Source organism: Artibeus jamaicensis, unplaced genomic scaffold (assembly GCF_021234435.1).
Source record: "Artibeus jamaicensis isolate MK-2021 breed Jamaican fruit bat unplaced genomic scaffold, CSHL_Jam_final scaffold_612, whole genome shotgun sequence".
Classification (NCBI taxonomy): domain Eukaryota; kingdom Metazoa; phylum Chordata; class Mammalia; order Chiroptera; family Phyllostomidae; genus Artibeus; species Artibeus jamaicensis.
In genome coordinates, this window is record NW_026522049.1 from 3,905,421 (window position 1) to 3,930,565 (window position 25,145).

Below are 25,145 nucleotides of genomic sequence, written 5' to 3' on the forward strand. Positions count from 1 at the left end.
GTCACCGTCATCAGCACCAATTCTTTCCTTCCACATTCCGGAGCCATGAGATGAGGTTCGGGTGTCCAAGCCCAGGAGCACTGGGTCCCCTTCTTCCCTCTTCTCAGCGAGGAACTTACAGACATTTAACTTGCAAATACTCTTTGAAGAAGCATCCTGATCCATTTGCTTATTCTGCGCCTCATCGCTAGAATCTCTGGCAGCTGCCAACCCCCATCTGTCCCAGGGCAGACCCACCTCCCTTGCAGAACCAGCATGTGTCCTGGAGGAACTGGAGCTTTGCAGAGACAGGGGAGGCCAGCTAGCCCGTACAGGACAGGACACTCTCCTTACCACTATGTAAGGTTAAGGAAGGTACACAATGTCCACGGGCCCGGGTTTTCCCATATCTCAAAGGAGGGGTTGAGGCCTGGACCTTCCCTAGGGTCATCCCTCAGAGGCAGTGGCCAGACTCCTGTCCCCTGGGGCTGCTCCCAGGAAAGTGTGGTGGCATCACCTTCCCCAGGAGCCAGGGACAGCTGAGACTTCCCTGGGCAGTGCCACCTGTGTGGCTCTCACTTCCGGACCAGGGGGCAGCTGTGTGTGCTGAATAATGGGAGGGCTTTAGAGTGACCTGCTCTCTAGTCCTTACCAGCCGTGTGGCTTTAAGCTCAGTCCCCCATTCTGTAAAAGGGGGGGATCATCCTGTCTCACATCTGGAGGGACTGGAGGTGGTGACACTGATAAGGCCCTTGACACGGTATAGGACGCAGGCGCTGCAAAATCAAGCGCCCTCCTTCCCTGCCTCTGGCCTGGCAGAGTGCGCCTGGGAGCCCACGGTTGCCTGCCAAGGGGCCAGCACAGGTGTCCAGGCCAATGAGGGCAGCGTCTCTCACACAGTGGCACTATTGTTCCAGTCAGAGGAGCCAGACATGAACGTGACTCTTGAGGTGGGGGGCAGCGGGCAGGGCAGAGGCAGAGGCAGAAGGGCTGTGAGCCGAAGACAATGCCAAAGAAAGCGCTGCTCCCCATGGAGGGCCTCATGGCCTGCGAGCACCCTGAAAAGCTCTGTGCAGCCCACTCCGGTCAGGGCGGTAGCATTAGCTCAAAAGTGTTCTCGGTGCACAGGAACGTTCTTCTGGGTGATGGAGTCCCTCATTTCCTTCCCAGGGGGCAGCCTGAGCTCTCCAACTGCTCCCACCCCATCCCAATTATCTCCCTGCAAAGTACCTGGGGTGGGGGGAAAATGCAATATTCCACCTGTTTGTTTGGGAAAGCTGTTATCCCAAAGCACCACAGACTCAGAGGCTTAAATAATAGGTACTCACTTCTCACAGTTCTGGAGACTAGAAGTCCAAGATCAAGGTTTCAGCGGGGCTGCTTTCTCCTGAGGCCTCCCTTGCACCCTGGTTTCAGGTGGCCGTCTCCTTCCTGTCTCTTCACACCGTCTTCCCTCTGTGCATCTCTGAGATCTCCGCTTCTTATAAGGACACCAATCATATTGGATTAGGGTCACCCCGATGACCTAAATTAAGGTAACGTGCCTTCATTACCTTTAAAGACCCTATCTCCGAATATGGTCACATTCAGAAGTACTAGGGGATGGGACTTTAATACATGATTTGGGGGGGGGCACAATTAGGCCGGTAACACCATTTTACAGGTGTGGCGACTGAGGCCTGGGAGGGTCCACAGCAGTAGCAGGCAGGGCTGGGCCTGGAATTGGGCCAGGAGACCCTCCTTCTCTGTCCTCCTTTCTCTGCCGTCCCCACGCCCAACTGGACCACTACGGGCCCGTCCGGAAGAGGAATAGGAGGCTGGGCAGGGGCCGTTCTCAGTCTACTTCCCACCAGTTCTCAGAGCCGAGGGGAAGGGAGGGGTCAGGCGCAGGCGGGAGGGCTGAGGGTGGCACTTGTGAACCTCTGTGTGCCCAGGAGCCGCGGGAGGGCCTGCCGGACTGCAGGGGCTGACTCAGCCTGTCTGGGAGGGGCCTCGGGCTTGGGCCTCTGACCGGCTCCCAGACAGTGCTGGGGGCCGTGGTCTAAGGGCCGCACTTCAAGGAACAGCAAGGTCGAGAGCAGCCCTGTCCTTTAAGAATATACCGGGAGCCGTTAGAATTAAACTGAAATTGGAAAAAATTTACATTTTCTAATAGCCCTCCTTGTCCCCCCCAAAAGTCAAAAGAAACAAGTGAGATGAATGCTAACATATTTTTAACCCAATATATTCAGAATGTTATCATTTCAGAACGTTAAGCCATATAAACCTCATTAATGAAAAATTTTACACTCTTTTCTTTGTACTAAGTCTTCAAAATCTAGTAGGTAGTTTATCATTACTCGTACAGCGTGTCTCACTTTGGACTCTCATCAGAAATACTTGATCACAAAATTTCCAGTTGAGAAAGTAGAATCACACACCTAAGTTGTTGCAGACACACTTTCCCAGTGCCTCCTGCCTGTCTTATCCTGGGGGGTGATCCCCCAGAGCCCGCGGTGATGAGAGAGAGGGCAGGGAGGAGGGGATGGGGCTGGCCCGGATCCCACCCCCTAAAGCCCGGCTTCCACTTGGCTAAGCAGGAACTCGGAGCAGAGCACACAAAGGAGGGCTTTGAGGCGGCTCCAGCCAGACCCAGGCCGATCCCCTCTCCCCTTCTGTGCTTTGCTTGCCCCAAATGGGGCCTTTTGTGAGCCTGATTCAACCGGAAACCTGGGCCCAGAGAAGGTCCTTGTGACACAGTAATCCCGGCCTGCTGACTGGACCACGCCCCCAGTGGAGGCCAACGCCAGGCTCCCGGAGGACCCGGGCACCAGGGGGCCCCAAGGAGGAGCTGCCCGCCTGGCAGGTAAGTCAGTTCTGGGGAGGCCCAGGCCTGGGGTGAAGAGTCTGGGGTAGAAGGGGGCCACATCCCAGACACCTGTATAACTGAAACCAATGGGCTACTTTCCAGGATGAGCCAGACCAATCTGATGGCAGATTTAGCAAATACATATGAACTAAACGTGAATGTGAATGTAAATATGAAATTTCAGACAAACAACAAATACTTTTGAAGGATTAGTCTGCCTCAGGCAACATTTGGGACCTACTTATATTTAGAAAATATTTGTTGTTCATCCAAACTTCACCTGTCATTGTGCATTCGGCATATCCTCTGGCTACCCCAGACGGCGGGGATCAGCCCGCGCTGGAGTGAGGGGTGGGTACGTTTTCACTGTACACAGCTCATAAATCAGGGCTTTAAAAAATCAGCGTTAATATACCGGACCTACTTTAAAGCGTTGTTACTGCACTGGGTGTAACTCTGTTCCTAGGACCTCGGCTCTTGTCCGGCTGATCTGCTGCCCGCTGGGGCTGTCTGGCTGCTCTCCCTGCTGCGTGAGCTCCTGAGGTACTTCTCTCAGCCTCTCCACTCCTGTTCTAGAAATCCCACGTGGGAGCACAGCTGTACTTTGTCTGTCTCCGTACTGCATGTCTGGGGGTCTACTCGCCAGGGAAGTGGCTTAACTTTGGTTTCCATGGGTGGGTTAGGGCTCACAAAATGTCCCTGCCCTGGCTGGGGCTGCGGAGTGAGAGAGGAGAGGGGAGACCCTCAGATACTCCCCGGGGTCCCCCAAATCCCACTGTCAGATGGGGGTAGTGATCAGTATGATGTCAGGAAAGGGAAGAGAAGCTATGTGTCAGAGCAAAACACCGTGCCTGGCACCTCACAGAAATCCTGTGGTCAGCCTTCATCACAGCTCTATTCGGTAGGTACGGTTATTATCCCCGAACTGCAGGTGAGGAAACTGAGGCTTGGAAAGGTTAAACAGCTTGCCTAAGGTCACACAGGTGGTGAATGACAAAGCCTGATTCAGACCCAGGTGCCTCTGACCCTGAAGGGTTGTCTGACACCCAGGAAACTTGCCTGGGGATGTTTTGGCCGCAGGGGTCCAAGCAGTTCTGGTGTCAGACAGACAGTGGGTCAAGTCCCACCTCTGCCACTTCTGCAGGGTGCCAGGGTGGTCCCTGAGGGCCCTGGGGATATTCAGGTGGGAGAGGAGAAAATCCGGAAGCAGAGAGCTGTCTCCCAGATGACTCCCTGGGTGAGCAGGGCGGAGATGCTTCCTGGGGGCCGCGGTACTTCTGTGTCCATTATTCAATTCATCTCCAAAACCCTTCCGTCCGTCCGTCTCCCTTTCAGAGACAACCCAGACCCGGGTTACATCACACAGCTTGAAAGTGTAAGAGACGGACTTGAAACCCAGGTCTGACTGTTGCCACAGTGAGCTGCCTGTGGGTGCCGAGGGGAGGTCACCGCTTGGGCTCCCCGTCCCTGGCTGTCTCTGGCGGTGTGACCTTGGACAAACACTTATTCTCCCGGGCCTCTTCCCTCCTGTGTGAGATGGGAATTGTAATACCGGCCCAGGCTCTGCGACAGTGGAATTGAAAACACTCATATATCGCTAAGCACAGAGCACACACGCAGTGTTATGGTTACGTAACCAGCCATCACCCCTCCTGAGAGGAAAGTGCTGGGCCAGGGGCCCCCACGAGGCTGGGGAGTTTCTGAGCCCCTCACCCCACCCCCCACTTTGGGATGGAGCAGGAGACCACAGGTGGAAGAGGGAGCGCCTTGTCCTGCATTTTAAGAACTGAGGTTCCTGAGCCATTTTTGTGTGGATTTCTCCTAAGAGGAGTGTTTCTCGAAGTGTAACCCAAGAATCCTCCGTCTTCTGTAGAGCCACCTGGGCTGTTGCTTCAAAGCACTGCCTCCTCATCAGAATCACGGGGTGCAGGGCCCAGGCGTCTGCATTTCCAACAGACACTCCAGGTGACCGTGGTGCCCGCGAGAGTTTGAGATCCATTGTTCTGAGACAGCATCGGGAGCCCCCCTGTACTGCTGCAGCCCTGACTTCCTCTCCCAGGGACGAGGCCACCTGGAGAGGCCAGGACCAAGGAGGGAGCCCTGCTTTCGCCGAGGACAAGGACTCCCTCTTCTAGAGCAGCATGTCAGAGGGGGTGAGTACCCCTGCGCCCTGGGGCTGTGCTCCTTCCTCCTTCCTTCTCTCTCCCTGGTCTTCCCACTGGTTACTGAAATTCACCCCTGCAACCTCTCTGTGGTCCTGGACTCCATGCAAAGGGAGGAGGCTTAACAGCCGCCTTGAGCAAAAGCACTAGGAGAGGGTCTGAGCAGCCCTGTGCTTGGCTTGCTCAGGCCAATGGGAACCGGTTACTGCTTTTTCCTCCCAACCCCTCTCTGCCAGGCGGGCACCTTCCGCGTGGTCCCTGAGGAGGAGCAGGAGCTCCGTGGCCGGCTGGAGCGGCTTACAACCAAGGACCACGGTCCTGTCTTTGGCCTGTGCAGCAAGCTGCCCCCCCACACCTTGCAGAAGGTGAGGTGGCCTGGGATTCAGGGGGAGACAGGCCCCGGCTCTCCAGGTCATCCCGAACTTAAAGGACTGGCCCTTTCTAGGGGCTGTCCTGGAGGTCACGGTCATGGTAGCACCTGGCTAACCAGACAGCAAGGCCACTGGGTCCGAGACTACAGCACCAACGGGGTCCTGGGGCCCCTAACCGGATCGTCCTAGACTCTGAGAGTAGGAATGCTGGCCAGTACGTGGCCCTGGGGAACAGGGTCCAAATACTGCCCTCACTGGATAGGCAAGAGGCCCGAGTTTGAGAATTGGACCTACTTCCAACTTGCTGTGTGACCTTGAGCAAACTGCTTTCCCTCTCTGGGTCTTGTCTTTGGAATCTGTAAACAAAAGGTCGTCGGACCAGCTCAAAACGATCAGACTGTGCTCTGTTGAGATCAGCAGAGCTGTCTGGGGCTGAGCTGAGCTGGGGACTCTTGGCTTCCATTTCTGCTTCCCTGGGCAGCCCATGGGACCGATGTTCTGGGCTTCCCCCAGACCTGAGCCCCCTCCTTTGGCTTCTCACGCGGCCCAAGGGGAGAGCTGCTTGGGACATGCCAAGTTCTCCAGCCCCAGTCTAGGGGAGGCGTGTGAAGCTTTGGGGGCAGTGTAGGCTGCTATAGGGCAGGTCTCTTCGTTTTTTTTAAAAGATCAGAATTAAGCGTGGGAGGCAGCAGAGCAAAGCGACTGAAAGCCCAGCCTGAGTAGGACTTTTCATTAATTCCCAACTCCACTCCTTTCCATCTGGCTGACCTTGGCAAGAATATCTTCACTCCAGAACCTCAGTCTGCTCATCCTGAGACATGCGCAGCAGAATACCGACCTTAGGCAAATGGGCTGTGGCAAAGAAGGAAAAGCCGCGCATTTAAAGGGTTAGGTGGAGCGCTAACCAAGGGCTCCTGTAAGTGTAGCGGTTATGATGAGAAACATTCGGACCTTTGGCTATCTCCTGCAAGGAACGCAGTTGGACCTAATTTTCTACAACACAAAAGCTGCCCCGTGGGCGGAGCAGCGACTCCCGGCTCCAGCCCCACCCCTCACAACACTTACCTGTGACTTCCTGCTTCCTCCTAACTTGTCAGGCCAAGGACGAGCTGAACGAGAGGGAGGAGACTAGGGAGGAGGCGGTGCGCGAGCTGCAGGAGCTGGTGCAGCTGCAGGCGGCCTCGGGGCAGGAGCTGGCCTGCGCTGTGGCTGAGAAGGTGCAAGGCTGGGACAGCGCCTTCTTCCTGCGCTTCATCCGCGCGCGGAAGTTTGATGTGGGGCGCGCCTACGAGCTGCTTAGAGGTGAGGCCAGAGCTGGGGAAAGGGCCCTGGGAAGGTTGTGGGGTGAGGGGGGCGGGGTTATGAGGACGCTGTTGACCCTCCCGCAGCAGCCACAGACTAGACCGACGACCCCTTCGCTTTTCTCCTATTACCTGCCTTGCGCAGGGCTCTGAGCCTTCCTGTCCTGACCTGTGAGACTAGCCTGGGGGATGCCGCTCATCTCGGGCAGTGAGTGAATGAGGGGTTTGGACCGGATTCCCTGAGATCAGGGCCTCCCTCTCTCTCTGAGCTTGAGGGTTCCATGAGTAGAACTGAGTCACCCAAATTGGGTGCCCAAGGAGGGGAGGAGTCTCCTGCCCCACCCCCACCCCCCCAGCCTTTCCACCCCAAGGCTGGGCTTTGGCTCTGGAGCACTGCAGGGAAGGGGGCTCTGAAGATGGAGCTGGTCCCGGGGAGGGAGCCCGAGGGCTGGCCCTGCTGGATGCAGGGAGACAAGTTTCCTCTGGAAACCAGCCCTTGGTGCTGGCGGAGGGCCAGGGTCTGAGCAGGCCCTCTGCAGGCCAATGAGTGGCCTTTTCTCCTCCCTCCCTCCCTCCCTTCCTTCCTTCCTTCCTCCCCCAAGTGCCCATTCACTTCCCTGCGTGCCCTCTGCTGTTCCCGGCCAAAGGGCACTGCAGAGAACAAAGCAGGCAAGAACTAACCACCTGCCCACATGGGCCGCGTATTCTAAGGGTGGAGGGAGTACAGCAGATAAAATAGAAGTATATAGAGTGTTAGATAGTAAGAGAGGATAATGAGAAAAATAAAGGAGGCGGAGATAAAGCACTGAGGGGTTGAAGTTCTAGATCAAGTGGAAGGCTTTGGTAAGAAGGGGCGTTTTGAAGAAAAACCCGAAGGAGACGAGATGTTGGGGGTGGAGGGGCAGAGGGGTGGGACAGAGGTGGGGGCAGGACGGAGGCCAGGTGATTTGGGGGGACCTGGAGTGGTGCAGGAGGCTGGCGGCGTTCCCTGGGCAGACGTTCCCGACCACCTGCTCAGGCCTGGCCCCTCCAGGGTGGTGGTGGACACAGCAGCACAGAGGCGGGGACCTGGCCAGGACCGGCCCCAATGGCGTGGGGGTGGAGGTGGTACAAATGCTGCTCCCCCCGGAAAGGCCTCTGTGTCCTGCCTGGGGTTCGGAATTCATTCCAACACCCACCATCCCCCAGCTCTCACCCCTTGCCCCCTGAGAAACCTGTGCCTCTGCCCATTGGAGAGAGAAAGGACAAGTGACGTCATCCTCAGATTCAGGGTTACACCTCACAGGCTGGCCGCTAACGAGTGATGCTCATGCCTAGAATCTCATCTGATTACCTCGACAGTTATCCTTGGAAGGTGGTGTGTCCCGCTCGGTCACACAGGCGCCTGGGTCCCACCCAAGGGTGGGCCGACTCCCTGAGGGCTCCTCTGTCCCCACCACGCCAGGCTATGTGCACTTCCGGCAGCAGCACCCCGAGCTCTTTGACAGCCTATCCCTGGAGGCGGTCCGCTGTACCATTGAGGCCGGCTACCCCGGGGTCCTGTCCAGTCGGGACAAGTACGGCCGAGTGGTCATGCTCTTCAACATCGAGAACTGGGACTGTGAAGAAATCACCTTTGACGAGGTCAGCAGTGCGGGGTGGGGGGGCGCTCTCCTGGCTCCCTCCCACCCTCTGGGCGGGCCCCTCCCCCCACCCTGGCCTCTACTGGGCTCTCACTCCTGGCTCCCTAGGAGGCGACACCTGTGGGAGAGGGTGGCAGGCGGCCACTGCCACCAGGCCCCTTCCAGGCAGGGCAGAATTCCCAGGGTGTACCGGGGCAGCTGGCAAACCCAGCAGCTTTGCAGGCAGGGCCCACTGGCCAAAACACAGCAGCCCCCTACTGTCCCTTCCAAATGGGGGGTCACAGCTGTGGGCCACGGGTTGGGGTCAGCACTGCCAAATGCTGGAAGCTGAGTGACGCAGAGAACAGGGAGAGCTGGGAGAAGTTCTGGAAAGCCCGGGTTCCAACCTCTTCAGCAGAAGTCCTGGCTGGCCCGACTCCTCTGCCTGTGTGTGTAGGCAATGTCCCCCTGCAGGGCCTTGAGAGACCTGCTGTGTCCGCACAAGCATGTTTTATCTCGTAAAAATGGGATCATACCGTACAGTGATATACCATGAGTGAACATTTTGTTGTATATTATAATCTTATACACAGTTTCTAACTGCTCCAGAGTAGTCTATGGCATGAATGCACCATAATTTCACCAGTCCCTTAATTTGGGACATTATACAGGTACAGGGATAAACACTCTGGCATCTAACCATGGATGTACTGTGCCAGGTCATTTTCTCGGAGTATTTTCACGAGGGGAATATGCCCCAGCTCTCAGCGTATGATGACTTACCTCTGACAAGGGTGGACCAGTTCACTCTCCCCTCAGGCCCTTGTTCTTTGTGGGTTGGGTCTGGCAGCCTGTTCGCTTCCCGCCCAAGATCTTGCAGGCCTATTGTTTCATCCTGGAGAAGCTCCTGGAGAACGAGGAGACTCAAATTAACGGCTTCTGCATCATTGAGAACTTCAAGGGCTTCACCATGCAGCAGGCTGCCGGGCTGAGGGCTGCGGATCTCAGGAAGATGGTGGACATGCTCCAGGTGGGCCCCCAGAACGCTGTCCAGCAAGTCACTCACACACAGGCTGGGAAGTTGGAGGGCTGGCCCTGGGTGCTGGCTTGATGGTGCCTGCAGGGCCTTGAAAATGTGACCACCTGGTGCGGCAAAGAGCAGCAACAATCACAAACCCTTGGTGATTAGCAATGTGCCAAGTATGCACACTGATTGATTCATTTACCCCGAGAGAGCATTCTCGCTGCTTCCCTGCTTCATTTTAAAAACCTACAAACTGATGCTCAGAGAGTTGCATGACTTCTCAAGGTCACAAAACTGGAAAGTTTGTGGCAGAGAGGCAGGGGCCTGAGTCCCATTCCCTGTCCACATCTGTCACTCCGCTTCTCTTTGAATTTGTCTTGAGAAAGGAAATGGCTAACTCTTGACAGCTCACTCCTGTCAGGTCAGAAGTCCTCTACCGGAGTTCACCTTAAGTCGGCTTTATGTGCACCTGGGAAAGGGGAGGGGGCAAGGGCCACGGGATGGGGTGAAGGGCAATGAGGCGCGACAGTGGTGTCCCTGTGGTCCATAATAGTTTGCAGTCTACTCAGCAGGCAAGTGGGTTTGAAAAACTTAGTCCCCTTAAAACCAAGCAAAGCTGCCTGTTCATTACTTCTCTCCACTGAAGCGCAAGATTTTATGCATCTGCTGGGAAAGGGTTGGGCTATGTGGCCTCCCATTTGGAGCTACAGTGAAGCCAGGGCTCCCCAGTTGGTGGCCTGGGGCTGGAACCTTCAGTGGGTCACAGGGAGGGGCAGTGGGGGGTCACTGGGGCTGCGAGGTGGGATGCTCTCTGTCGCTGCAGGATTCCTTCCCAGCACGGTTCAAAGCCATCCACTTCATCCACCAGCCATGGTACTTCACCACGACCTACAACGTGGTGCGGCCCTTCTTGAAGAGCAAGATGCTCCAGAGGGTGAGTGTATGACCGCACAGGGGTGGCACTCAGGGATTGGCTGGTGAGGTGGGCGGCGTTCAGGGATTGGCTGGTGAGAGAGTGGCGCTCAGGGATTGGCTGGTGAGAGCAAGAGTGAATGGGGCTCAGGCAGGAAAGGGTTTGTGACATGGAGGGATGAGGGCCCCCCACCCCCATCCGGAGCCCTCCTCAGACTCTTACCGTAGTCCCAAATTGCGTGGATCCCGCAGACCTCACAACGAGGAAAGGTGTGCAGAAAATGTCACCAGGCAGAGAGATGACACACTGCATCTTTGTCTGCCTTTCGATCACTCCTCCTCAGAGCCACCCCCGCTCAGCTCTCTCCCCCTTCCTTTCCTGCAGGTCTTTGTCCATGGAGATGACCTCTCTGGCTTCTTCCAGGAGATTGACAAGGACATCCTGCCCACCGACTTTGGGGGCACACTGCCCAAGTATGACGGCAGGGTCGTTGCTGAGCAGCTCTTTGGCCCCCGGGCCCAAGCCGAGAGCACTACCTTTTGATGACATCATCGGCCATCCAACCAGTAGTTAGCATCCCTGGGCCTCGCCCAGGCTGTCCTGGACCCAGAAAGCCGGAAAAGGGCTCCGTGGGGTGACTGAGATTCCCCTGACCCTCCCTAAGCTCGGGTGGGCTTAGGAGGACCCTCCCCCTAAGTTTGGGGGCAATGAGGACGGCGGAGTTCATTTGAACCAGCAGAACTGGAAGCAGTTCCATTCCCATTGACTTTGAGGCTTTGGGATACTGGCGTGTGTGAGGTTGTTTCAAAGACTCTAATCATTCTTAGTGATTTCCTTCCTAATGGAGTTTTGCTACTTAAGAGTCTGTGAGGACAGGCAAGGAGGGAATCTAAGAGCACGTGATCTGGCAGGCACCACACCTCCGTGGCACCATCCTGCAGTGGCCCGGTCGCCCCAGTCAGGCGCAGTCTGATGCGTGTGCAGCGATGATGGCCAGGGCCCTGGACCTCCTTCCACGGTGGCGGCTGTGTCCCCTCCTTCTGTGTGTGGGATGTCCACCAGACGCGCTCTTCAGACCTGCCCTGTGGGTGGTTTCACAGATGGTGTCTTCTCAGCACTCTCAGTCCCCGAGTGACACAGTGAAAATGCTTCTGTATCTTCAGCCGCAGGCACTGGACAGCGATGGACGTCTACTCTCCAGTTCTGCGTCGCGGGGGACAGATAGTGGGCTGGCCAAAAAGTTCATTTTGTTTTGTTTTTCTGTAAGATGGTTCTAGTAGCGCCTAGTTGTCTTTAACGTCCTTTGAAACAATTTTGTTAGTATTGTGACAGCTGCCCTGTCGGCCTGTGTTTAAAAAAACTTATCAAAATCCGTAAATTTTTGTGGAGCCATTTTAATATTGAAGATGGAAGAAAATAGGCAGCTTTTCCGGCGTGTTAGCTTTATTACCTCAAAAAAGGGAAAGATGCAAATGAAACACGAAAAAAGACTTGTGCAGTGTATGGAGAAGGTGCTGGGAGTGATTGAACGTGTCAGCAGTTCCGTGCTGGAGGCTTCTTGCTGGGTGGTGGGTGGGGCTCAGCTGGCCTGGCAGCTCCCACTGCGGCACCCAGTAGTCATGCCAAGACTTCTCTGCTCTTGCCTTGGGGGGTCACCCCACTTTTTGTGGGCATGAAGCACCCCTGGGGCTGCACCCACCTCCTGGGACAGGATCTTCAGCCGTGTGTTTCCTGGGCTGTGGGCTCAATCCAGTGCCTTCTGCGTTCACCCCTTTGGGCACGTCTCTGGCCTGCTGAGAGTTCTCATGTTCCAGCATGGCCACACACCTGGACACATATGTGAATGTGCACACACATGTGTGTTTATTTCTTACATCCTTGCTTTCATCTCTAGGGTCTGCAGTGTACGCTCAACACCCAGGTCACTTCCTTCTTTGTAGCATTCACAGTCAACAAGCCATGGGCATAAGTGGTGTTTACATAGGACTTCAGAGCTGAGGGAGGAATCAGCAAATTTTTGTGGGTGGCTGACCAGTGAGGATTTCTTCAAACCCTTTAAAAACTGAGGCTCTGCTTTTCCAAATGGAATCTTACATGGCACTCTGGTATTTAAGCCTAAAAAGAGTGGAACTATGGTGGCTGAAGGAGGCTCAATAGCCTCCCAGTGAGGGATCTTACAGAACTTCTGGAGTTAAGAAAGTCTAGGGGCTTTAAAGGCAGAAACTACTGGGCTGGGACCCAGTGAACCCACGGACTGTGAGCTGGCACCGTCCCCTGCTGGCCAGGACCTGGTACTGCCCCTCTGTGTTCAGAGACACGCTGAGCAGCTAAGAGGTTGGCAGGCTGACCTGACCTTGTGAGGGAGGAAGGTGGTGCCGCCTTTGGGGGCACATGTCCCAAGACCATGAATAGTGATGTTAAGTCTGACATGCGCAGCCTCACAAAACCCCAGCTGCCTACATACTGGATTCCTACAAGCGGCCATCACTACATTAATGAGAGGAAGAGGGACAATAAAATACTCTGGAAAGCCACTGCGTATGGGAAGGGGAACAACAAAACTTGATTCCAGTGACAAACATGTGCTGCCCAGAAGAGCTTCCTTTCTGACGACAACTGGGATGAGGCATGAATTCTGCCACATCCAAGTAAAATGAACAGAACGAGAGCTGGGAAGTCGTCACAACACACTTCTGTCAGCCCCCTGCGTCCCCCTGGGGAACACTGCATCACAGCTGGAGGCAGTTTGTCCACGTGTGGGTGGCCGTGTCAGTAGGGAAGTGGGCCACCAGCTTCAGAGCCTCTGCCCGGGCTGGGCTGCTGCTTGGAGCCCGAGTTTCCCCGAAGAGGGATGCCCAGCTCTTAACCAGCCAGGGAGAGAGCTGAAGAGGGACTTACGGGGCACTGGACGATCTCTGGTCCCCTGTCCAGTGGTGGGTCTGACACCGACACTGTGGGCACCCAGCAGTGCTGGGCCTGAAGTTCACGGGCCACCTGGGAGCAGGATCACTGCAAGTGTGGTCCCCGGAGGGAGGCATCTGCCCCACGTGGGAGCTTGTCTGTGACACAGGTTCACGTCCAGGGACAGGCATTCGTATTGTAACCCTTCCCATCTGACAGGTCAAAACCAAAACCAAAAACTCAAGGTTAAATGCTCAGGGCCAAAGAACTAGGCAGTGGCCAGGTGGGGACTCACCCAGCAACCCTGACCCCAGCTCCCTTCAGCTTTGTCAGGCTCAGGCTCTGTCTTGAACGTTGATTTCCTTCTGGGGGAAGAGGAGGTGTAGGTAGGAGGGGAACGAGGAACAGTGACATCAGAACGCCACATATTCCAGGTCAATTTTGCCAATATCATCCGACAGAGGAGGAAATAACCCTAAAGAGTAAAACCAGACAGTCTTCAGTCAAGACACTGGGGCAATTCCAAATGAGGCAGAAAGCGCAAAGCCAATAGCTCCGGCACAAAGAGCCATAAGGAGAGAGGGAAGAGATTCAGCAGTTCAAGGCCAAACAGCCTGTAATGTCTTCCCAACCACTCTGTGACAGGTAACCCTTTGCGGGTGGGGGGGATATTTAAGAGGGAAGCGAGGAAGGGGGCTGTCACACCTACGGTGGGCCATCCAGGTATGGGTGTCTGGTCCTTACCTTGGGCAAGTACTCCCTATAAGGCTACAGCTGAGGGGCCTGTTAACAAAAAGTATAATAAAAATGTGTTAGCACCATTGGGACAGTGAGTGATTGTAGATCAAAGTCACCGAGAGGGAATCCATAGCAGAGGTGCAGCCGTGAGCTGATCACCAGCAAGCTGCCGGCATCGACCCACCAGCCTGGATGCCAGCTGTCTTCCAGGTAGTGCTTTTCACAGGCCGTATCCTTTGCAAGTTGGTTCCCTTGGATCAAGAATCTGGCTATTTCGTGAGGGATCAGAAGTGGGGGGAAGTTGCTTCCCAGAGAGGGGTGCACTCTGCCATTTGGTATGGGACATCCTTAGGTCATGTTGACACACGTCGTCCAAAGCCAGCCCCCCTGCACCCCACCCCATCAAGGCTTTGGCCCGGCCGAGGAGGAAGACAGCTGAGTGCAGGCTCCTGGGTGGGGAGCATGGGTAACTCTCCTGGCTGGGCCGGGCCGGCGCTTGGCCCTGGCAGCCCCTTCGCCTGGTTCAGACAGGTAGCAAGGGGACAGAACACCACCAGCACTGAACCAACCCAGTATCATCTCCACTTTGGCAGCGGTCATCCAGTCTGTTCAAAGAACACGGTTGGAAAAGCATCAGGATCGCCCACGGCAACTGCCCATTCTACCCAACCTTTGTCTTGTACATGGTTCGCTTTACAGATTAAAAGTCGATTTCTCACTTTTCTCAGGCCTCAGCTTTCTTGCCTGGAGAGCTGGGCTTGTCAAGACACCCATGGGCTGCTCATTTCTCCGGCACTTGTTTGCAAGGCCGAGTTAAAATCCATTATGACAAGAACTTGGTGTTTGGCCCGTTTGCTTCAAACTTACACTTCGCTGAAGACACAGGAAGAATCTCTTTATTTATGATTTTTTTTTAGAGAGAGAAACATTGATTTTGTTGTTCCACTTACTGGTGTATCCATTAGTTGCTTTAAAAAGAAAAGATTTTATTTATTTATTTTTAGAAAGGGGAAGGGAGGGAGAGAGGGAAACATCAATCTGTGATCGCCTTTTCGAGCGCCCCCTACTGGGGACCAGGCCCACAGCCCAGGCATGTGACTGGGAATTGAACCAGCGACCCTTTGATTTCTAGGCCGGCCGGTAACCACCGAGCCACACCAGCCAGGGCCATTGGTTGCTTCCTGTGTGTGCCCTGACCGGGATCGAACCTGCAACCCTGCCGTACTGAGATGACGCTCTGATCAGCTCAGCTGTCCAGCCAGGGCCAAGTATCCTGTTAGAAAAATCCCACTATTGAAAATATACAAAAAACCACACAGCCATGCCACATTTTTAGTCTTTAATTTTTTTTAAGTAAAGAAATTCCATTGAATCGAAGATAACAAAATTACAGTTTTTGTTTGTAATGATCTTTGTTTACCACCACACAGAATCAAAATAGGATCAAACTAATACAAGAACATAAAATGATCAAGGACGTCATTGTTTAGTATAATTTCTTAATAAAGGTAAATATCCTCATATTTAGAAAAAATTGCATTGCTAGTTGCAAATCTCGAACACCTCAGTGCTGGAGGATCCGCGTTTCTCCCCCATAATCCAGCAGCACGGAGGCTTCCAGAACACAAACTCCAAAGTACATTACTTTCAGGGCAGCATTTTAAGTTTCAGAAAATGCAGACAAAACCAAGGTTAGGAATGTGAAAGTGATGGTTCTCAAAAATCAGTCTGGAAGCAGATCTGCCAACAGAAGAACGTGGTTGATGGGAGTCTGACCAGGAAGGGGGAGACGCACACTGGTTCCCCGCCCCCCCCCCGCCTCCCCCGGTGTTGCTAAGGCAGCTGCAGTGGCAGGAGTCAGAAGCTCAGGTACAGTGACGGTCTTCCTGAGGCAGTGGGACAGGCCCGGGTCACCTGAACCGCTGTGGGAGGCGACAGGGTTCGACATGGACTTGTGCTTTAGGGAAACTTAAAGAGGCCAAATTGAACACCAAAGGAAACCTAACTCTACACCCGCACGAACAGCCTGGGGCAGGAGGGCGTCGGCAATTATTCTGGGGGACGGCGGGCTGCTCAGTGTGGGTGGCCTGGAAGGAGAATGCCCATTGAGACGAAGGGTGTGTCTGCAGGTGCGATACGTGGACGGTCCCCAACTTATGGCAATAGATTTCTTGGCTTGTGGGGACTGGGAGGGGGAAAAGGTAGGTTATAGATTTTATTACTAATTGACAGAAGAGCAGAGTTACCAGACTTAATCCACCAGCATTAATAGAAATTAACGTCTTCTCATTCATTAGAGATACCCACATACCTGCCAGGGAAAACAAACAGCTCAGAAAACGTGGGGAGCGGGGTGCTAAGTCTCCCGAAGGGTAGCTGTGCACTGTCTGGAAGACGAGAATGGCTGGTGAGCTGGACTCTGCAGCCTGCTTCCAAGGATGCCGGGCTGCAGCTTCCGGGGGCAGCAGTGGTGGCGGCACGGGCAGGAGGAAGCAGCTTTCGTTTGGGGAGTGGTCCAGCCTCGCTGCCAGCAGGGGCCACTTCCCCTCCCCTCAGCTTCAGTTTGGCAAAAGCAACCCGTCTCCATGAAGAGGGGTTACTTCCCTCTGCTAAGATAATGGAGGCGGGAGCAAACTCCCCTCAATTGCTGGGCCTCTTCGGGCCATGGACAGGCCATTTCTCATGGTTTTTGAGGTGTCTGAGTCACCCAGAGTGGCTCTGAACAACAGAGTGAGGCCAAGAAGGAAGGAAGGCATCAGAGACGTGGCGTTAGTGGATTCTGGGTCCCTCGTGTCACCGAGGGGTGGGGGTGCCTAGCATAACGGGGAACAAACAGGACACAGAGAATGAAGAAATTCTCTGGTTTTGCTTGTGGCTTCACTTCAAACTTCCTCGGAAGAATTTGAATCCCAACACCACAATATCATGGTACCAGGGGATAGTCAAGTTAAGGCTTTCTGGACAAAGAAAGTGATTCCAGATGTACTGTGAGCAGATGCTGCAGGGAAATGCTTCTCGGTAACTCTCCTGTCCTGCCTAAAAGACGAGAACCTGAGAGTTCTCTTAACTCAACGTGATGTTTCTGACCTTTCCTTGAGCTCTGAGCCAGAATCGATGCCACAGCAAAAGAAGCGCCTCTCACATCTCAGACATCTGCCTGCCTGGCAAACACAAACGAGGACACAGACATTGTGTCCCTGGAGCTGGCAAAACGACCTGCAGTCACACAGTGACAAAGAGCGCTCTCATTCAGATGCCGGGCGCATACACTCGGCTGCCCAGAGAGCTGGCGCTAATGAAGCCGGCAGTTTGGGGATGAAGGCCAGAGCTGGGAGGACTTCTGCCGTGGCAACTCTCAGGGCTCCGCCTGAGTCACACAGAAAGATGGGGCTATCTGCCTGAGTGCAATGGTGCCCCTAAGCCAAGGACAGGGCAAGGGCAAGATGGAGGGTCTTCACCAGCAAGGCCTGAAGCACTAGCCCCTCTCCAAGGCCCCTCGAGGTGAGCGGGGGGCCTGCACTCACCCATTTCCACCGGCTGTGGAAGGCACATGGGAACGTTCAGGGAAATAATGTGCACTCAGGGGGAACAGGTTTTAGATGGTCTACGTAGCCGGGCTCAGAGGTGAAGCGGTTGCTCCCCCCACGCAGTGTGAGTAAGGGGCAGTCTCCAGGGCCCTGCTTCCCTAACACCAAGCCAAGAAAGGAGTCCCCCTTTCAGGTACATTGCCACCCAGATGGTCTGCCATGGGGACCCCTGTCAGCGTGCAAGGCCACAGAGAGCTTGCAAGGCTACAGGGGCTGCAAACAGCTTCCTTCCCTGTTCTGCTCTAGAATCACTGGGGCAAACTCACAGCGGGAGGTTAAGAGGTTTTCTTCAAGGCTGTTAAACTCCCTTCTGACATAAATGCATCAAAGAGACCCAACACTGTTTTTTAGAAAATCTGAATCTGACTCGGACCAGCTGCTTGTCAATGGCCTCAAAATTGTTTAGGAGGCAGTGAGGCCAACGGTGGGGGGGGGGGGGTGCCTCCCTCCCAGTTTTTAATGTGTTATTCCTGCAGCAGAGCGGTCTATGCAACTTGCAGCCTTAATCTGATTCTAAAAGACAGTACTCAAATGCTCTTTAAAACATCAGCCTACTTTCAGCCCAGGCAGGACCTTACTCACAAGAACAGCCCTCACATTACCACCGGAAATGAACGACTGCAGGGAAAAAAGCAGAGGAGAGCTGAGGGGAGGCCACAGTGGGCCCGTGTAGAATGCCCCTCCCTTGTTTATTTGGCAAGCGCCCCTCTCTGTAAGTTCAGGGGCTCACGCGAGTTCCCCTGTGGGACAACAGCTGCCGTCACATCCTCATTTCCATGCCCGAGGGCCTGGAGCCCGAGCAGGGGGCTCTAGTGGATTCGTGGGAGCCAAGCGGAACTGAGTGCCATTCAGAGTCGCTCACTAAAGAGAGTGCAGCTGGGACACAGCCCCCGCAGTGCAGCGGGGCAAATGCAGGTTGTGTGGCAAACGCAGGAGACGCCCCCAGCCCCGCCTCTCCTCCACGGGGCCATCCAGCCTGCTCCCAGGACTCCTGTTGTGCTGAAAGTGACAACAGGACTGTCCTTTCTCCTCCTGAATGGAACTGGGACCTGGCCACTCCTTTCTCAGAACGGGTCAAGAGATGCCAAATGGAAAGGAGCCACTTGCTTCCTACGACGGTCACACAAACCCATCGGTTACTGCTGCCTGCACCTAGTTCCAGGGAAAGTCTTACTCGGTGAGGGGAGTCGTGGGGAATAGGACCATGAACCTTCTAGTTACCGCTGTGGTTGTCAGGCAGAGGGAAAAGCGAGAAGGGGGAAGGACTAGCTTCCACGTGGAGGGTTAGATGATAAAGTGCCACTCTGTGCTGAAAAAGAAAAAGCACTGAAAAATAACTACTGGCAGGAAGTCACAAGGTGAGTCTGATGGACGTACTCGTATAAATAAGCCAAAGCGAAGCTGAGACCACAGCTATCTCGGTCTTCGGAGAGAAGGGCTGTTTTTCACGTGATTCGTTAATACAATCTGCTGATTGTCAGCAAATGATTTCTTCAGCCTACAGACGTCGTAGTTGCTCGGACCAACCCACCTGTGGCCACGAGGGTTGGCACCCAAGCCCCCAGGTGGCTCCCTCCACCCCTTAGGCGTCCACCAGACCCACTTTTTCTATTCCTGCCTGTCCTGGAGCAAAGGAGATGAAGCTGGGAGAAATTTTACAGCATGCAGGCAATTTTGCTCATAGTTCCAGATAGCCACTGCTGATTTTCAAAGTGCAGGGTTTTAGACATTCAGGTACCACAGGACTGGAGAAGGAAGTACTTGAAACCTGTCATTTGAGAAGACACCCTTTGGAAAGACCTCTCCGACAGATCACAATAGGCTATTAAATTAACAATCTGCTTTCAAAACAACACCCCCTTCGGTTGGAAAGATCTTTCTCCAAACTCAGATCCAACTTTTGAATTGTTTGGTATCAAAAGCCAGAATTACGGAGACCTGGGTTAAAAAAATAAAAATACAAATGAGGGCATAGTAAAACAAAAAGCCAAAAACTTCTATGAACCGAGGAAAAAAAGGAAAGAAAAGCAAGGCAATGATGACACGGGCAAGTTCAGACTGGGAGGAGCACCCGGGCTCCCCGGGAGGAATGTCCCCTCGAACCTCAGGAAAATGAGTTTGCCATCGAACTTCAGGACTGGCAGCGGTCGCGGCAATTTACCTGGTCCAGGTCCCCCACTTCACAGGTGGAGAAACTTGACTTCAGAGGGACTTTCCCAGGGTCATGCAGCCAGTGAGGAGCAGAGTCGGGGGCAGCCCACAATCCTCACTCCAGCCCAGGCCCCACACTGGACCCCACAGGGGCCGCTGTGCAGGGCGGACCTCACTCTTCCGGAGGCTCCTGGGAGCTAGGCGACACCTCTGACTATGAATTTTAACACAATTTCAAAACTGAAATGTTTCTAATTTAAAGGCCTTGCGGAGCAGTGTTGCCCAAATTTGCCTGGTGATGAGAATCGCCGGGGGCACTTGTCAAAAATTAAAATCCCCAGGCCCCCTCCCAGACCCACTGAATCAGCTTCTCCAGGGGGAGGGGGCTGGGAGGCTGAATTTTTAATAAGTGGCCCAGGTCACTCTCGTCACCAGCAAAGTGCAGGGAAACTATCTCAGGAGAGAGTGAGAGACAAGTGTGGCTTGTGACTCAGGGGAATTTGCTCTGCCATGTCAGGGGCCACAGTGCAGCCTCGGGGGCCCAGGTCCCCCCCAAGGCGCCTGGCTGACCTGCATCTCCAGCGCAGGCTGAGGTTGGTGAGCTCTTTTCGAGAGCTGCATTAATTAAGGGCACGTCTGACCACCACAAAATAAAGGACATCCTTCACCGTTCTTGGGGACAAGCCTTTTGATTGGCAAAGCAAAACGGCTGTTCCGACACGTTTCGTAGGGAAACTGGAAGCGTTGGCTTGAAAGCAATCATGATACGCTGAAACCAAACAGACGGGGAGAGGCCTGTCGCTTGTCACCACGGCTGACAATGCAATGGAGAAAACCAGTAACTAAGCACAAAAATAGTCTGGGGCTCCCGGGGAGGGCCGCCCACCCCACGACAGGTGTGCCTGGTGGCGGCCCCTGACGGTGTGAGGTCAGGCCCAGGTCCCTGGGGGAGCAGGAGACCTGAAGCAGCCGGCGAGGGACGCGGGCTCCAGAGGCGGGCGGCCGGAGGGCGGCTGGAGCGCGCCGGAGTCCGGGAGGCCTCACTCCGGGTCGGCCTCCACCTGCTCCGCGTCAGAGCACTGCAGCTTGCTCCGCTCCCACTGGCAGATGGCGTTGGCGTACTCCACCACCAGCTTATCCATCCACGTCAGGGGCTCGGGGAACAGCACGGAGCCCTCAAAGAAGCCCAGGTGGCCCCCGTGCAGAGGCAGCACAAACATGACGTTCTCCCGTTTCTCTGCGGGGGGAAGGCAGCCGGTGAGTCACTGCGCTCCGCTGGGCCCCACGGCGGGTGTGCCAAGCAAACGGGTTGGGGTGGCTCGGCCTTCCCTGCTGGCGAAGGCCACCTACGAGGGCACGCGACCTCTGCTCTGCCTCGCTCCCCAGAGCGGGAGGCAGCTGGGTGGGGCAGACACGACACTGGGATCCGGCAGGGGTTGGAACAGCAGCTGGGGAGATCCTCAGAAGTCTAAGTGCTTCTCCCACATGGCTGCATATTCCAACCTGCGGGGTTGGTAAAGGCCCCTATGCAGCACCCAGACCAATTACGTCAGGACCTCTGAGGGGGTGGGGGGAAGGGGGCCCAGGCACTGATGCTGCTCAAGCTCCCCAAGGGACTTGATTTACAGCTGAGAGCTCCCCAACTTTGTGCATCCACACCCCTGGGATAGCACCTTAAAATGCAGGTTCTGCTTTCGCAGGCAGAGACTGGAACGGAGGTTCTGCAATTTTGCTAAAGTCCCCAGGCGGTGCCGACGCTGCCTGGGGGCGAGGGGTGCTGAGGAAGGGCACGCTGCCCAGCGTTTATACTGTTATTTACTGGAGAACAAGGCAACTCAGTGGAATGAGTGGTTTTTCATGACAGGCACTTATCTTTTAAGACCAAAACATAAAGCTGCTAGTGGTGCTAAGAGGCACCCACGCTCTCGTGGCCGCCCTGAGAGGGGCCGACGAGGCGCTAGACTGTGCGGGTGAGGCTGGCTGCGCATGCGGCAAAGGCCACCCCTGGAATGGGCAGCCTGTACGGAACAGGAGCAGCTGCGGTCCTGGGGGATGACTGAGGGGCCCTTGCCAGCTGCTCTGGGCCTGCGCGGTGGCGCTTCCCGGCTCACTTGTGGGTCCAGGGCGCGCCTCTCGCCTGACCCCCTTCACTCTTCTCCTCGCAGTGGCTACTGCACAGATTTCTGTGTGATGGCAGGGGGCTACGGCTGGAAGTGGGGAAGAAAGCACCCGCTGGGGCCCGCTCTCTTGGTGGCCCACGCGGGGCTGCGTGGGTGACTTCTGTGCAGGGAGCCCAGGTGCGAGTGGTGGGGGGTGACAGGAGACAGCCTCGTTCCCACCCCACATGCAACGTGTGCCGAGTGGTGTGCCAGAGCTCTCTGGCAGCCGGGCGTGGGTCCTCTGTCAGTTACATTATCTGCTCTTCTAGCTTGGGGCCGAGAGAGAACCAGGAATACGCCTCTCCCCTCTGGGTACCGTGGGATATTCAGAGGAAACGTCATCACGGAGAACGTAGAGGGAGGGGAGGAGGTCCTGGGAGCCCCCCCAGGTTTCCTCCTGCCACCCTCTGTCTAGTCTCTCCTGCGGCTCCTCTCTGGCCAGGCAAGGCTGTGCTGGTCAGAGGCACGATGCTGCTCCCGTGAGCCGCAGCCGGCTTGTTCAGTTGCTTATATTTTTATCCTCAAAGCAGAAGGAGAAGCTCACTGTCACGAGGCAGCACAACTGGCTTCCTTCTTTCTTTCCTTTTTTTTGCTCTTCAGGTCAAGTCTTAAGTGTAAGTACCTCTTTAAGTCAAACTCTCTGACGTAAGGGAGCTAGAACCCTGAGAGGACAATGTCATGGAGCAGGGGGCTGTGCCCTTGTCTGGGGTTACAAATGACAGGCCTGTCCCCTGCACCAGGCGGAACGTGAGAAGGCTCTGCCCAGGCCCCAATGCAGCCCCAGGACTCTCAGGCCAGTCTGAGTAACAGCACAGCCGGGAGCAGACAGCACGGTGACGGTGACAGAGTAACTGTGGCAGTCTGCTGCGTGGCTGAGGGTGTGGCAGGGGCAAACACTCACCTGAAAGAGACTTTGGAATGGTTAGCAGACTTTCGTGCACCAGTGGGTCGTCGGCTGCGTTAACCAGCATGAGAGGCACGTAGATCTGAACCAAGGACATACACAGAATTAAACGACTGCTTCCCTTTTGTAGACCCCACTGAGTCAAGGCTGAAATTCACTACCAGATGTGCATCTGAGGCAGAGGGAAGGGGACCACCGCTCGGCGTGCTGACGGGGTGGATGAAGGACGGCCCGGGTCCCCGGTAGTGACGGCACTGCCGGCTGTTGCTGTGGCCCCAGCCCTGGCGGGCGTGTGCCGGTGGGGCCAGGCCAGGGAGGGTCAGACAGCCTGTGCTCCGCTGGCATCTCTGGCCCTGGCTCTGGGTAGCTCCATGGAGTGTGATGGTGCAAGTGAGGACCCCGGAGCCCGGGTGCTGAGGCTAAATGGGGACGGGTGGCCGACGTGGCAGACAACCGAACCGCAGTCCACGAGCGCCTGCGTCAGCTGGGGGCGCGGGCCATGCCAGCAGGTGGGCACCGGCAGGGATAAAGGGGAAGGCCCGTGTTCAAGTAAAACGAGCGACCGCACAAGAGAATGAGAGAGACTGGCTGGTGATGGCTCAGGCAAAAGTACATGGAGGTTATCTTGGCCACAAACGGACTTTAATATCCATAAAGCTCATGACCGATGCCAGAAACCGAATGTGTAAACCAGTTTCCTTGCCAACAGACGTGCTCCTCCTTGTTGGAGACACCAATGCACCTATTTTACTGTGGTCACCAGGTCGTGGCCAGACTTTTGAATTTGGTCCTGTTTAGTAAATAGGACCTGGTTAGTAAAAAAATAAGTCCCAGTTAGTAACAAAAGGCTTTTACTAACAAAATGCACCACATCCAAAAAAAGGGTCCAGGACTGTGAGAAATCTACACAGACTGCCTGTGAGGAACCATGGCAGGGGCCAGGTGGGCCCACTGTCAAGGGGAGACTAGAGCAGAACGGTGTTTGAAGGGCTTTTGCGCAGACACAGAACAGCCTGGTCCTGCCCCGCGCTGAGGGGCAGCTCAGGGATTCGCACACGCAGGCCCGGAGGGCCAGAGCTGGGTTCCACAACCAACCCGGGTGAACGGCTGGAGCGGTGCAAGCCAGACCCTGGTTGAGCCCCCAACAGGGAGCAACAGGAGGGGTGCCCGGGACCAGGGCGTGAGGCTGAGCCCCTGCGGCTGGGCTGCCACTCACCCTGTGCAGGTACCGCATGCAGCTCTCCTCTTCGTAGTACTCCTTCAGGGACCGGTAGCCGTGGAACTTCCTGGGACATACAAAAGGAAAAGGACAAAGCAATACTTGTCATAAGACAGGGGAGCTGCGTGGATCTGGGTCCCACCCCAGACGCTGTACTGACTGGTGGCGACTGTGGGCTGCACGCAGGCACCAGAGTTAGGGTCAGGAGCACCGCCCTCGGCACGGGGTTCAAATCCTGACCTGCCACTTCCTGGCTTGCGTGGCCTCAGGCAAGGGGTTGACAGAGCTTCTCCTCTGTAAAATGGAGCTAAGGACAGGACCTTCCTTAATGGCGCGGTGAGATTTACAACGTCGAAGTGCATCCTAGCGCGGCCACCCACCTAGAGTAATTACTCACAAAGTGTTGCCTGAGTAATTATTGGCAGATGTGACTGACATCTTTCAAGACAGTATAAAGTCAGATGTCTCTACACACATGAAGAAATTAAAGTTCAAAGCCATTTACTAGAACTTTCTTTACAAAAGACTGTCCCGGCAGAGTGCCCCGACCGCTGTGACTGAAGATAAGCGGGAGAAACGAGGGGCGGGGCGGTCATTCTGCGCAGCCGTGGGGCAGCGGTCGGAGAGAAGCAACAGTGGACAGGGCCTTCGCCCGGGCCCGGCCGTGCCCCGAGCAGCCTGGAGCTCCGACACCAGCAGGATGAGTCCACCCGGCCGGAGGCTCTCTGAAAACCTTCCTTCTGACACAGACTAGGGCCTCTGGCTTTTCTATTCTGACCGGGGTCTTCAAGAGACCCCCACCCGGAAGCTGTGGATCTCCTCCAGCACCAGGACGCGGACACCTCTCTGCCTGGGAAGGACCCAGAGAGCTCGAGTGAGACAGACTGTCGGGCTCCCCTCTTTGGGGGGCAGGGATGCCACGTGCTGAGATCACCTCCCGGACTTGTCTTCCTGAAACCAGCCCCCCCGTGGTTTCAGGGTCCGGAAAGCCCCCCGGTCCCCCAGGCTTACTAGTGACGGCTTGTGAGGAGGCTGTCACTGCGGTGAAGGTCATTCAAATTGCAGTACCCAGCACTGTGACAACGGAAGAGCTTTAGGGACATTCATTTAGAGAAGAGCTGAGGAACATTCTCTTTGGGGCTTTGAAGAATTCAGGAGATGAATGGGAAATGGAAGCGTTTGGGTTTTTCTGCCTTAGACACAGCCGTCTGAAGTGGGGGTGGGTGCAGTTCACTCTCACTTTCTAACATACCAGCAATTTCCCAGTGTCTCAGCAGGTGTCCTTCA

The 25,145-nt window shown here is 55.3% G+C and overlaps 3 protein-coding genes across 6 annotated transcripts in view; 1 reads left to right on the plus strand and 2 right to left on the minus strand.

The window, feature by feature from the left end:
• The window catches only part of FANCI (FA complementation group I), a 37,000-nt gene extending 35,663 nt beyond the window's left edge, over positions 1 to 1,337 (minus strand). The window contains exon 1 of the mRNA XM_053658848.1: positions 1,308 to 1,337. The gene's annotated coding sequence lies outside the window, so the exon portion shown is untranslated. The remainder of the gene's footprint in view (positions 1 to 1,307) is intronic.
• Positions 1,338 to 2,736: 1,399 nt separating this feature from the next.
• On the plus strand, positions 2,737 to 11,577 carry RLBP1 (retinaldehyde binding protein 1). 3 transcript variants are annotated; one of them, XM_037145038.2, is made up of 9 exons: positions 2,737 to 2,824; positions 3,294 to 3,370; positions 4,701 to 4,980; positions 5,226 to 5,354; positions 6,458 to 6,662; positions 8,106 to 8,284; positions 9,113 to 9,292; positions 10,110 to 10,220; positions 10,584 to 11,577. In XM_037145038.2, exons 3-9 carry the CDS (start codon positions 4,969 to 4,971, stop codon positions 10,740 to 10,742), a joined length of 975 nt encoding a protein of 324 aa, XP_037000933.2. In that variant the 5' UTR covers positions 2,737 to 2,824; positions 3,294 to 3,370; positions 4,701 to 4,968; the 3' UTR covers positions 10,743 to 11,577. The 3 variants fall into 3 exon arrangements, with proteins under 3 accessions (XP_037000933.2, XP_037000934.2, XP_053514827.1); XM_037145039.2 differs by having other exon boundaries at positions 9,134 to 9,292; XM_053658852.1 differs by having other exon boundaries at positions 4,887 to 4,980.
• Positions 11,578 to 15,167: 3,590 nt separating this feature from the next.
• Positions 15,168 to 25,145, minus strand: part of ABHD2 (abhydrolase domain containing 2, acylglycerol lipase) — a 60,994-nt gene continuing 51,016 nt past the window's right edge. For both annotated transcript variants that reach the window (XM_037145040.2, XM_053658858.1), the window contains 3 exons: positions 23,856 to 23,925; positions 22,637 to 22,721; positions 15,168 to 20,813 (listed from right to left, as the gene is read on the minus strand). In XM_037145040.2, coding sequence (XP_037000935.2) covers positions 20,617 to 20,813; positions 22,637 to 22,721; positions 23,856 to 23,925 — 352 coding nt within the window. In that variant the 3' untranslated portion in view covers positions 15,168 to 20,616. The remainder of the gene's footprint in view (positions 20,814 to 22,636; positions 22,722 to 23,855; positions 23,926 to 25,145) is intronic.